This window comes from Betta splendens, chromosome 13, assembly GCF_900634795.4.
Source record: "Betta splendens chromosome 13, fBetSpl5.4, whole genome shotgun sequence".
Lineage (NCBI taxonomy): Eukaryota > Metazoa > Chordata > Actinopteri > Anabantiformes > Osphronemidae > Betta > Betta splendens.
Window position 1 is genome coordinate 3,020,631 of NC_040893.2, and position 12,002 is coordinate 3,032,632.

The 12,002-nt window shown below is 43.6% G+C and overlaps 2 protein-coding genes across 8 annotated transcripts in view; one reads left to right on the plus strand and one right to left on the minus strand.

Annotated features, from left to right (window-relative positions):
* tpst1 (tyrosylprotein sulfotransferase 1) overlaps positions 1–4,175 on the plus strand; it is a 28,270-nt gene extending 24,095 nt beyond the window's left edge. The window contains exons 4-6 of one of the 2 annotated variants that reach the window (XM_029171419.3): positions 2,765–2,815; positions 3,207–3,269; positions 3,808–4,175. In XM_029171419.3, the coding sequence (XP_029027252.1) occupies positions 2,765–2,815; positions 3,207–3,242 (87 nt within the window). In that variant the 3' untranslated portion in view covers positions 3,243–3,269; positions 3,808–4,175. The remainder of the gene's footprint in view (positions 1–2,764; positions 2,816–3,206; positions 3,270–3,807) is intronic. The other variant, XM_029171420.3, reaches the window with a different exon arrangement.
* A 158-nt stretch (positions 4,176–4,333) lies between these two features.
* sgsm2 (small G protein signaling modulator 2) overlaps positions 4,334–12,002 on the minus strand; it is an 86,925-nt gene continuing 79,256 nt past the window's right edge. For all 6 annotated transcript variants that reach the window (XM_029171414.3, XM_029171413.3, XM_029171412.3 and 3 more), the window contains 9 exons: positions 11,212–11,340; positions 10,952–11,134; positions 10,404–10,790; positions 10,161–10,285; positions 9,581–9,663; positions 9,330–9,439; positions 9,126–9,222; positions 6,656–6,823; positions 4,334–6,364 (listed from right to left, as the gene is read on the minus strand). In XM_029171414.3, the coding sequence (XP_029027247.1) occupies positions 6,276–6,364; positions 6,656–6,823; positions 9,126–9,222; positions 9,330–9,439; positions 9,581–9,663; positions 10,161–10,285; positions 10,404–10,790; positions 10,952–11,134; positions 11,212–11,340 (1,371 nt within the window). In that variant the 3' untranslated portion in view covers positions 4,334–6,275. The remainder of the gene's footprint in view (positions 6,365–6,655; positions 6,824–9,125; positions 9,223–9,329; positions 9,440–9,580; positions 9,664–10,160; positions 10,286–10,403; positions 10,791–10,951; positions 11,135–11,211; positions 11,341–12,002) is intronic.

Here is a 12,002-nt window from a genome sequence, read left to right on the forward strand (position 1 = left end):
TCATTGCAGTTTATGACATGGAAAGTATTCCTTCTTTATATTTACTGCTAGATTAAGCTGGAGTGAAGATGCCTGCGAAATGTTCCCTGGAGTGTAGGACAGCTGTGGTTGTGTAACTGGTGCTCCTGCACTTGAGCTTAGTTCATAATATAGTTTCATAACATGTACATGTAATAACTAAACAGCAAACATGTGTTTACAGAGACACGGTGGTGAAATAATCTAAAAGGACAGTTAGGCACTTAGTACAAGTCATCGTAGCAGTGTAGTTGTGTTAGTATAGAGACAGTCAGGTCAGTGAAGGGTGCAGTGGTTTTAACCCTATGTGTCCTGACAAGAACGTAATTTCTAAGAATCCATCATCAACTACAGTAGTTTATGATTTCATTCTGAATCTGTGTCTGCAGTAACTATACTCTTCATAAATGCTCTCGCTGCAGAACCTGAGTAAATGCGTTTAGTTGTATCGCCAGCTCTGTTACTGCAGTTGTTGCAGCCCACAGTGCGTTTGGAGGAAAGTGTTAGTTCCTTCCTGTTGGTTTCAAACTGCTGATCTGTACATTGATCTGTAGCTTTATTGTTCCCTGCTTGTTGTGTTCCACTCCTTCTTTCCTTTGCCTCTGTGTGAGGCGAAGGGTTGAAACAGGCTCAGAGCAGTCTGGCTCAGAACCTGCGTACGCTGAGCAGGGCTGCAAAATGGAACCCAGAAGTAAAGTAGAAACATGTCTCTGGTGCTGGAAAGCAGTGTGTTGACTCAGGCTAACAGGCAGTTATGCTTGGAGGCACCCAGGAGAACTTTTAAATGTTTGCAGTGCATGTCTTAGATAGATGTCAGATGTCCTCATGCATATTACATTTACCTAAATGTGCTTTCAGATCATAGGGAAAAAACAGATGTCACAGTTTGTGCAGGGCAGAGCTGCAATAAGACAAATGAACTGTTCGTGTGTGTGCGCACCATCAGTGCAGTACCATCATCAGTTTTTTGTTTAATAAATGTTTTTTGTATTCAGAAAAAAACGGACGTTGTTTGGAACTGTGTATTTCATGACTAACAATGCTGGACGGCTAACACACTCACAGGACCCGTACCACCATCAGCCTCTCTCCCAGTGCTCTACCCCACTAAGGTGTTGTTTTACTTGGACCAGGCCTCTACCAGACCACAGGCGCCACAAGGACAACATTCCTATGAATGATGAGTTTACTGTCACGGTTTTGCTCATTTACAGTATGTGCAGACATATAGTTCCACATCTTCACTGACTTGTGGTGGTAATATTTGTATAGGCCACTGGGCCTCAACCAAAGGGCTTCAATTAATTACTCTGGGGATTGTAGAACACACAAATAGAATAACATTTGGCGCATCCACAGAGAGTCCGAAATTATTCTTTACTACACACATACGCCTGGGCCACACTTCTTATATTGACCCCTGTGGTCTGACCTGGTGACAGTCTATTGTACGTTTCAACCTGTTCACCCACCTGGACATCTGTGTCGCCCATCTTAATGGAATGGATACCATGAACATAAATGTACAGTATAGTGTAACGGGTCCTGTGAGTGTGTTAGCTGTTCAGCATCGTTAGCCATGAAATGCACAGTACCAAACAATGGCCTTTTTGTTTTTCATCTGAATACAAAAAAACATTTATTATAGGAAAAACAGATGATGGTACTGTGTGACAATACAAAACTAACTTACAAATTGCATAAACAGGGGCAATCGCACAATAAATAAAGTGGCAATTTTTTCATAATTACAGTACAACCCCAAAACCTGTGTACACAGGCTCCTTCATCCATTTCAGGCACAGCGTTGACGCATTCTGCCACAGCTGAATGCACACTTTTGAACTATGTTTATGAACAAGGTCTGACAGTTTTAGAACTGGAGGAGCTATTAATGTGTCTGTACATGCTGGTAACACAGCACATGGTTCTTTGGGTTAGCTGTCATGGCAGGTAAAGTAGTCAGGACCACAGCTCCCAGTATGTCCAGTACTTTCGTATTGTAACAAGAGACCTCCTACCCCCCCCCCCCCCCCCCCCACACACACACACACACAAACACGCTATAAGGTTTGCTCTGATGGTACGGACATTAGACGTCAGATGTGTGGCCTTAGAAAGTGAGACCCTTAGAGTAAAACGACGTCAGGAAGCCGGTGCTCAAGCGCAAATTAACAAATGGTTTTCACGTTTTGAGGAAAAAACGGAAAACAACTTGTTTTCTCATTTTCCCAGCTTTTACTCTGGTTGGGAAATCAAACTGTTAAAACATACACGGACCTTGCGCGCGTTTGTGTGCCTGCATCGAAGTGAGAACCAAAATATGTATTTTCCTCCCAAAGTGAGGACATTTTGGCCGGTCCTCACTTCTTCTGAAGGACAGTTTGAGGTCTAAGATGTGACTTTGGGCAAGGGTTAGATATCTGCCTTTAGTTGTGATGGTTAGGGTTAGGTGCTAAGGAAGGCATTATGTCAATGGAGGTCCTCACTTCCACAGAAGTACAAGGATGTGCGTGCGTGCGTGCGCCACCCTGTTTCCACTCAGCATGAAGGAGTTGACTTTCTGTGGAGGTGTAGCTTAAAAAACCAGTCTTTATGGCATGTCCGTCCACCTCAGTCCTCACCCTGAGGAGGAGTCAGCCTGAGGGAAGCTGTGACTGTGTAAGACTTTACACTCATTTAATGATCCACGTGATGAATTGATGCAGCATTGTGGCATTCTAAAGCTGGTCCTTTGTTTTTCCAGGTCTTTAAAGGTGAATTTCAGCTTCCAGATTTCCTAAAAGAACAGTCACAGGTACAGTAACATTTCTGCCTGTTGTTGAGCTTTTCTTCCGGTGTTTGACCACCAGAACAGAGTTAGAGCATATGCAGCTAAGTGAATACCCTGCTCCACGGTATGATGGGTTTCGTACCACCGCTCCTATGTGTCACCATCTAAAGCATCTTGTTGTCTTTTGGTTTTCATGGTTGTGGTTCTTAGTGGTTATTTTGTTACTTAGTGTTTTGGCCTTTTGTCTCATGACAAATCTTGAAGTTTTCTAAAGGAAGTGTCTGCCCACTTCTGGTAGTTGAACACATTTGCTGCATTTCCTCTGTTTCATAAGTACTTGAGAAAATTAATGTGGATGGAGGGAGTTTCCTTTGGCAGAAAGGGTGTCACAGAGCTGCTCTGTGTTCTTTGACAGATTCAGAAGTCTGCAGAGAGACCCAACCCCAGTTAGGAGCAGAGGGGCTTCATCACAACTCAGGTACTGACTGGACATCATCACACAGCTTGGCTTTATAATGAGCCAGCTCACGTCTCCAGTTCTCTACCAAGACTTCATTATAAATGTCAACTTCTTCAGTCTTTTTAGCTTCAGTATTTGTTATTACCATCACGGTAATGTTTACGTACGTAGGGCTGTCTAAAAAAAACCCTTTTCTTCTAACACATTGAAATTAATGTTTTTCTTATTTTACTGATGGGGAACTAAATGAGTGAACCGCTGATGTGAAGCCTTTGTACTGTTATAGCTTTTCCAGTGATAATTATGCATCGGCATTTATTATTTGGTTTAAGATTCTGTTTCTCCAACGTAAAATTGTGTCAGGTGAATCAAGGGGAGAACAAGTCATTATCTGTTTATATACTGATGTGTTTCTCATTTTGATTTGAGGTTCTTTAGATAAATATTATAAATATCCATGCTCATAGGTCTGAGCACTCACTCTCCCTTGTGCATGGATGTGAGATCTGTTGCTCTGTCAGAGGTTTCATACTAACGTCATATGTTTCTGTTTCAGCACAGGACCAGGTGCAGTGGAACTGGACCTCATGGTCTCACCGGGGGTTGGGTCAGAGCAGGCTGCTACCACATCACATAGGGAGAACTATTGGTCTTTGATGTTGTACTGTATAGAACACAGAATGTCTGCTGATTGTTATTTTGGTGTTGCATAATTCTCATTGTTTGTAGAAGGCAGTTCTGCAACTCTATGATTCTGTTGTAAGAAACTGCAGTGATTTAAAATCAACAAGTATTTATGAATGGAAAATTTGCTTTTGGAAGATGCAATACCTATTTTAATGTTTGTTCTTAATTTCATGCCTTTGTGCTCATGGGTACCGATCCACCTGAAGTATCGACCGTGATAAAGTGCTTTTTTTTAAACAGTGTGTGTGTGTTTATTGCTGTCTATGGTGTGAAAAATAACTAACACGAGGAATAAGTTTAATGATGTAACTAAGGCAAAAGAACATTTAGATGTTCAAATATGAAAGTAGCTGCCCTGAGGTTCACACTTATGCGATCGTTATTAATTGAACCAGTTATGAGCAGTTAAAGCCCATGTTTTATTAAAAGGCTGCTTCCTGTGTCGTATCATGAATGAGGCCTCCACTGTAAATCTGTGTCAGACATCTGAAGACTATTAAGCAGCACATTATTCAACAACTTTTTTTAAATAATACTTTACATTCAAAGGCAAATGATACGTATTCAGCAATGCATCATCGGCTCTAAATAAATAGAAATTTGAAGAAAGAACACTTAACAGTCAACGTGTAACACAATCTTTACACATTCATACACACCTCTGACTAATGCTCTTAACACAACATAAAAAATAGATCTCAAAATAAGTTATATATGTCTATGTCCTCATAGAAATATTGGGCTTTTGGTTTATATTTACATCAATATAGACTTTGATGGGTTTTCTTCAACATAAAATGCACAGTAGTTCAATACAAGATCACCATTTTCAAAAATATTTTGCACACATAGTAAACAGTCAAGTCTTCAAGATGCAGTATGAAATTGCACGCCATCATGCCACAGAGGGGGCTGCTTCAAGGCTTTGGTACACAATGTCCTGATTGGAAGAAGAAGCTCAGCGACTGGCCCAGTTTTCCCCACTGGCCCTCTGTTACCGTGGCAGCGGGGGGGTCACAGTCCGCAGCAACATCCATACAAGCTACCCACCGTGGATCAAGCTAGCGAATCAGAGCCAGATGACTACAGTACACGCAAGATTGGGGAAGACTCTTGGCACTTGTAGGTGCAGGTCCATGCTGGATGACCAATCATATGCAGCCACATTGGGTTTGGTGAAATGGAACGCTCACAGACAACAGGGATTGGAACTAGCATCAAAAATTCCCTTTTAGTTGAAACAATGTGCTGTTGCTGTGATGCCAAAACCAGATACAGTTATACTGATTCACTGAACACTACAGAGGTTTGGCATTAAGCAGCTTTTCTTAGGTAGTTTTTAACTTGGGACAATGGGGAGGTGTCCTTCAACTGTTCCAGTCCAGAGGCTGAGCTGGAGTCTGGAGGAATCAAAATTCAGGTTCCACGGGGGAAAATGCAACCACTTCTTCTGGACTCACTGGTTTTATGTCTGTGACTCAGTTTCATCCTTTTAATCAATCTAAAAACTTACAAAGGCTGAAATAGTTACGCTGTTTTTAATCAGTTTGGTCAGAACTAGTCAGAACAATGAGACTATTGATCCTGTGTGTAATTGGATCTCCTGTGTAGACTTTGTGCTCAGTCTTATATTTGTGCTTTTTTGTTCAGGTTAAATTACACTCTAAGAAGCGACATGCTCAGAAAGGTTTGCTGCAGTTCATCCTGAGGGTCCACAGTTCAGCGCCTCCACACATTGGCCTCTATGTGCCACCACCTGCTGTGGAGGGCACTGTAAAGGAAACTCTCGTTATAAGTACAACTAAGTATGTTGGGTTGTTACAGATAAAGGCAACATCAGTGTGGTAATGAAACAAAATGGGGGCATGCTGTCTTAGGAAACACTCTAAAAGGTAGTTGGCACAGTCCATTTGGTCACGTATGGAATCTTCTACGCAGCTGCTTCAGCTGTGCTGCATGAACGTCCTGTACTTGAGCAGTGCACAGAGCAACATGAGTCAAACACTGAGAACACGTCAGCCTTCCTGACTGGCCTCCATGTTCTGGGTCGAGGAGCTAGGGTGGACTCCTCGACCCAGAGTGTTGATACAGCCACTATGAACTGTGTGTTTTCATGCACACACACAAGCTCTGTGGGATCGGGGGGAGTCAAAATATGTTCACAGTGTGATCAAACTTACAAGCATGCAGACAAATCTACATGTCACCATGGGCATTCCATAAGTATATGTAAACAGACCAGGGCTGACCCCTGGTGGATCTGGGCAGACAGTCGGTTCTGCTGCTGCTCCAATTGGGTGAGGAGGGTCCTGAAACCCTCTTCTGCTTGTCCTCTTATCACTTGTTGTCCATCAGAGACTGGACTTTGTGCACCAGCTCACGTGCTACGTTCAAGATATGGTGGACATCGTGGCGCTCTGCCATCTCTGTGAAGCACACAACAATCTGTCAAAACATCTGTACAAAAACACCTTTGTGTGTGTTGTGTTGTGTTGTGTTGTGTTGTGTGGTTGGTTAGTCCTTTTAGGTGACACTGTACTTATGCAGATACATGGTCTGTCTCATGATACGCACACTTGTGATCTGTGTTGATTTTTATTATGATAACACTTGGAAGTTCGAACTGGGAGTGGCTCGGTCTCTCCCTCCCTTCACAAAACTGTCTACGATTCGATTTTTACATCTGTTGGACAGAACAAGTGTGCAGTGTGTCTTACCATTAAAGAACTTGATGATGTCAGTGAAGTCCATGTTGTTGTCCATGATGATCTCACGGTAAACGGTGACCAAGGCCAAAGCCAGAAAGAGGACAAAGTGCTGTGAAGAAATCCTGGGAGCCACCCAGATCACCTCCCACACGGCAAACACGTCCTCATACAAGAGTTCTGCACGCACACACAAAGTACAGTAAAGATTCAAAGGTTTAAAGGTTCAAGGTTCATTCAAAGGACACAAAGGTGCTGAGTGTGTCTTAGTGTCATACGTGTGGACATTACTTTACCACGGCCTCACATCTCTGGACCAGGCTCTGGTACAACAGACATGGTAAGTGTCATGTGTTCTGACAAATTTCCCCTAGTTTCTCCCTTCTTACCCCGGTCATTTATCATTTCCAGCACACTAACTATTAAGAATCAGAATTGTGTTTTCAGGATCGTTTTTATTCCCCAGGTTTGCACAAGGCAAAAAAGGAATTGGATTTGGTCTGTCTTTTCAGTTCTTACCCTATGTGAATGAGTTCAGCTCGGACACAGCCTAAAGGAAGAAGCTAGCTCTGTGTCTGGTGGTTCTGGTGGCCATTGCTCTGTGGCGCCTGCCAGATGGAAGGAGTTTGAACAGTTTGTGTGTGAGGTTAGCAGTGATGCTGACAGCCTGTTTTTTGAGTCTGGCCCGGTACAGATGCTCAGTGGACAGAAGTTAAATCCCAATGATCTTTTCTGCTGACCGGACCACCCACTGAAGTCTATGTCTCTCCTGTTTGGTGGTGGCTCAACCAAACCACACAGTGATGGAGGTGCAGAGGACAGACTGGATGATGGCTGTGTAGAAGATGGTCAGCAGCTCCTGGGGCAGGTTGAACTTCCTGAGCTGTCTCAGAAAGTACAACCTCTGCTGCCTTTTTGCTGACAATGTCTATGTGGGGGGGCACTTCAGGTCCTGGGAGATTGTGGACCCTAGGAACCTGAATGTGTCCAAAGTAGACACTGTGTTGTTGTGGATGGTGAAGGGGGGCAGGAGGTACTTCCTGAAGTCCACTGTCATCTCCACAGTTTTGAACCTATCGAGCTCCAGCTGGTTCTGAGTGCACTACTGAACCAGCTGCTCCACCTCTTGTCTGTATGCAGATTCAGCATCATCCTGGATGAGCATGTGTAACTGGGTTATGTTGTTATTTCATTATAATTACACAAAATCTGATCTAAGTACTATATAATAATATTATCTTATATCTAATTATATATGTAATACCTGGTGGCACAGAACTGGAGCCCCTCTTCTTTATTTCTTCTTCTTTGTTTTTTTTCTATAAATGTGGGCTGCACACCCTCACGTCCTTTTTCTGTCATGACTCCGGTGGCAGAAGTGGGTGCTGTTTCACGTACCATAATATGAGTATATATCTGTATACTGTATGTCCAATAATTTTATATTAAGTTTTGTTCAGATTGTTAATATTTGTTTTCCCGGTCATTACTTTTATATACATGTATGTCGATACTTTTAGGTCCCAGACTGATTTTCGTTTAGTTTTGTTGATCAGTATCGCTAGCTTGAAGTTGCACTAATCAAGATAACTTCAGTTATGTGTTTGTGTCTGGTGCCTTTACAGTATATACAGGAGAGAGGGTGGATTTTTTTTACCCTTGTGTTGGGTGTGTTTTACTTCTTTTTATCAAAATAAACTGGACGACCCTTAATCCCGGCTGTGAGTCGATCCTTAAAGTCACTACACAACGCAGAAAGCCACCGGTCGCACATGAATGACGATCATGTCGTCTGCATACTTCAGTACAAGTTTCACAGACGGGTTTCCTGAGGTGCAATGATTAGTGTACAGGGAGAACAGCAGTGGGAAGAGTACACATCCCTGCGGTGCGCTGGTGCTGATGCTGCGGGTGCCAGATGTGATGCTGCCCAGCCTCACCTCCTGCCTCCTTTCGGTCAGGAAGCTCCTGATCCACTGGCAAGTGGGATTGGGGACGGCAAGCTGGGTCAGTTTGGTGGAGTATTCCAGGGGTGGTATTAAAGGCACAGTTGAAGTCCACGGTCAGGATCCTGGCATTTGTGCCAGGGAGATCCAGGTGCTGCAGGATGTGGTGGAGTCCCAGGCTAACTGCATCATCAGCTAACCTGGTTTTCCTGTAGCCGAACTGCAGTCGGTCCAGCAGGGGGTCTGTGATGTCCTTCAGATGCCTCAGCACCAGCTTCTCAAAGGCCTTCATGACCATGGACGTTGGGGCGACAGGCCTGTAGTCATTCAGGCTGGTGATGGTGCATTTATTAGGGAGGGGCACAATGGTGGACTGTCTCAAGCAGTTGGGCAATTAAGGTTAACTCCTGGACGTCATGCTGCTATTACAACAGTTTAGAACCCTTCCCATCTGGAACCCTGCCAACCTTCCCTTCCACTAATGTACCTCACATAACATCAGTAGGGTGAGTGCCACTGATGGGCTACTTGCTTACCTCTCTTGAAGTCCAGCAGGAACCAGCGATAACAAAAGTAGAAGTGAGTGTAATCTCCATTTTGCTGCATTAGTTCAAACAGCTCTGAGTCTAGGATCTGACAAGAGAAACAAGTCAGACGTTCAGTAAATGCCACAAGTTGTAGGGAACTTATAGTGGCCCAACCCCAACCTCACAACAGCAGCTAAATGACATGTCTCTCACCTGGATCAGTGATCTCATGTTGGCAAAGTGTGTGTCCATGATTCCACCGTTAGGGAAGTTTTGACTCATCCTTTTCATCAGCTGAGTGAAGCAGCTGTAGGCCAAGCACTCTGACAGTGACAGACATAGACTCTACATTAATCCCAGGCTTGTCTGTCATAACATCCAATACCACAATGAAAGTGGTATTTAGCACACACTGCCTATTAATTGACATATACTAATAAATAGTGTAGTGATATAGTCCTTACCATCATCCAAGATGACCATGAGTGGAGCAAGCAGGTCACACATGCCCTGCACGTAGCCCATTTCTAGATGTTCCCACACATAGCTGCCAACCAAGTGTCAGAGTCAGTCTAAAGATCTAATGCATTTAAGCATAATTTTCTACTCATGATGCGGATGCTGAACCAAGACTCCATCATTAGTTCCCTCCAGGCTGGACCACCTAACCTACTCAGTTTGTCCAGTTACTCTTAAAAAAAGCTGCAGCCAGAGTCTGACTGGACTTTCCTCCATCAGCTTCCCTGTTCTGAAAATCTCACAATGCCTTTTCCTCAGTGCTGGTCTACTAGATTTGAGTGTACATAATATAGACTCAGCTACCCTACTCTGTTCCATCAGCCCAACCACGAGGCAGACATCTGTCGCTGAATCTGGTTCTCCTGCAGTTTACTTTACTGTAAGCAGTGCTCCAAAATTACAATGCACAATAAAATATTTTGCACCTTGTTACTGGTCATTTGCACTGAACAATTAATTAAACTTTATTACCTTTATTTGATAATATACACATTATAGTACATAGCATTTGTTGTTACCACTTACCTGCACATGATGTTGCGTAGTTTCTCCAGGTTGGTTGTGGTGAAGTAGAAATTGTTTCGATCGCAGCGCTGCACATCTTTATCGATTCTGTGGAGGTTCAGAGCAACTGTGTCCAGTAGCTCGATCTGTACAAAGAAGAAAGGGTTGAAGGGGTTCAGGTTTATCTATGAACAATGACCCCAACTGACCATCATGTTGATGGTGAAGCTGCACTTCATTGTATAACTGCACCATCCTGTGTACCGTGTATGAGGAAAGGGACGGAGGCATTCCCTCAGTAGCTGCTTCACTTGTCACCAGTTTGTCCAGTTGATTACAAAGTCCGTCCTCCGTCAGGGAGTCCTGACACTCCCCCAGCACACTTGGAGTCCTGACCTCCTCTGTACCCCCCCCTTCTTCCTCTGTGCTCTGACCATCATCTATACTTGACAGGATCTGAGAGTGAGCAGAAGTCACGGAGTAGTTTCTAGAGGAAGGGAGACCGGAATCAGGGGAGTCAAACTCCATCAGGAGGCGCTCCTCCTGGGGCACAGTTGCAGGAGGACCCAAGGTGGTCATGGTGGGGGTGCTGTCCTCTCCACTGGGGGTCTCCTGGCTCCCTGTGTCTGGCTCATCCACCGACATGAACACCTGAAAATGCATTAATGCAGTTTATAGAAATAAATGTACATGATTATTCAATATTTGGTAATGATATATTATATGCATAGAAGTAAGCAAACAGCTATTAAGCATCATCATTTGATCCCTGTGCTTTGAAATACATGCGCTGGTTGATAATGCTACCGCACCTCGTTGCTGAGCGTGGAGTCTCTATGAACCAGACGCAGGACATGGCTGTCAATGCTGCTGCCTGACGAGAGCTTGGCAAAGATGGCTGAATGCATCTCCTTCTCCCTCTGCTTGACAATCACCTCACAGGCCTTCCACTCCCGCATCACCTGCTGGTAGCGCTCACTGACCTTTGCATCAATCTTTTTAGAAACACAAGGCAATCACACACTGCTCTGCCTATTTAGATACAGATGAAGAGCTACATGTGTGTTGGTACCTGGCTCATGTCCTTCCTGCCCATCCCAAACTTATAGTGTCCCAGCAAAAAAGGCCAGACCTTCTTCCTGATGTCATGCTGCACACCACCGTAATAAACCAGCCTCAGCAGCTCCAGCTCCTTGTAGTTCTACACACGCATGCACACAGCATGTGCACACACAGCACAAGAATATGAGTGGTGAGAACTCATGCATTACTAAAAAACTGACTGCCATCCATCAAAAGGAATACAACTGTAGAGGATGACTAATATGCATATGAATAGGGTGAATTAGTAATTGGAGATAATTACCACAGCTTAAATACTTATGATACTGCATCAGACCTCATTTCATTAAAACCTATTGTATGTTCACTGAATGTGCTGTATACAAGTACACAGAACAAGTATTTACAGAAAGCAGGTAGTAATAGATTGGCAGGTGTTAGTGAGCTTCTAACTTTGACCCTGTCATCAGTCCCTGGGAGCTGATACGTAGAGTTTCAAGCCTTGGTGGTCTGAATTCAGGGCATCTGCTTAGAGTTTCTAAAGTTTTCTCTTTTTCGTCTCTCTAACCTATGTTTAGTTTGTTAGTATAATCAACTAGTAAAGTTCTTCAACACATGGTGTGAAGCAATGACGTGTAATAAACGTTCTCTTGATTAGACTTAGTTAATTTCGTTCCTTGTACATATTTCTTGTTTGCATTCATGTCTGCTTTCAGGACAGGGCAATAATGTATCTTATTGACATGGTTGAACCCTGGTCTGGATACGTATTGCTTCACCGTTTGTTGTCAGGTAGAATAT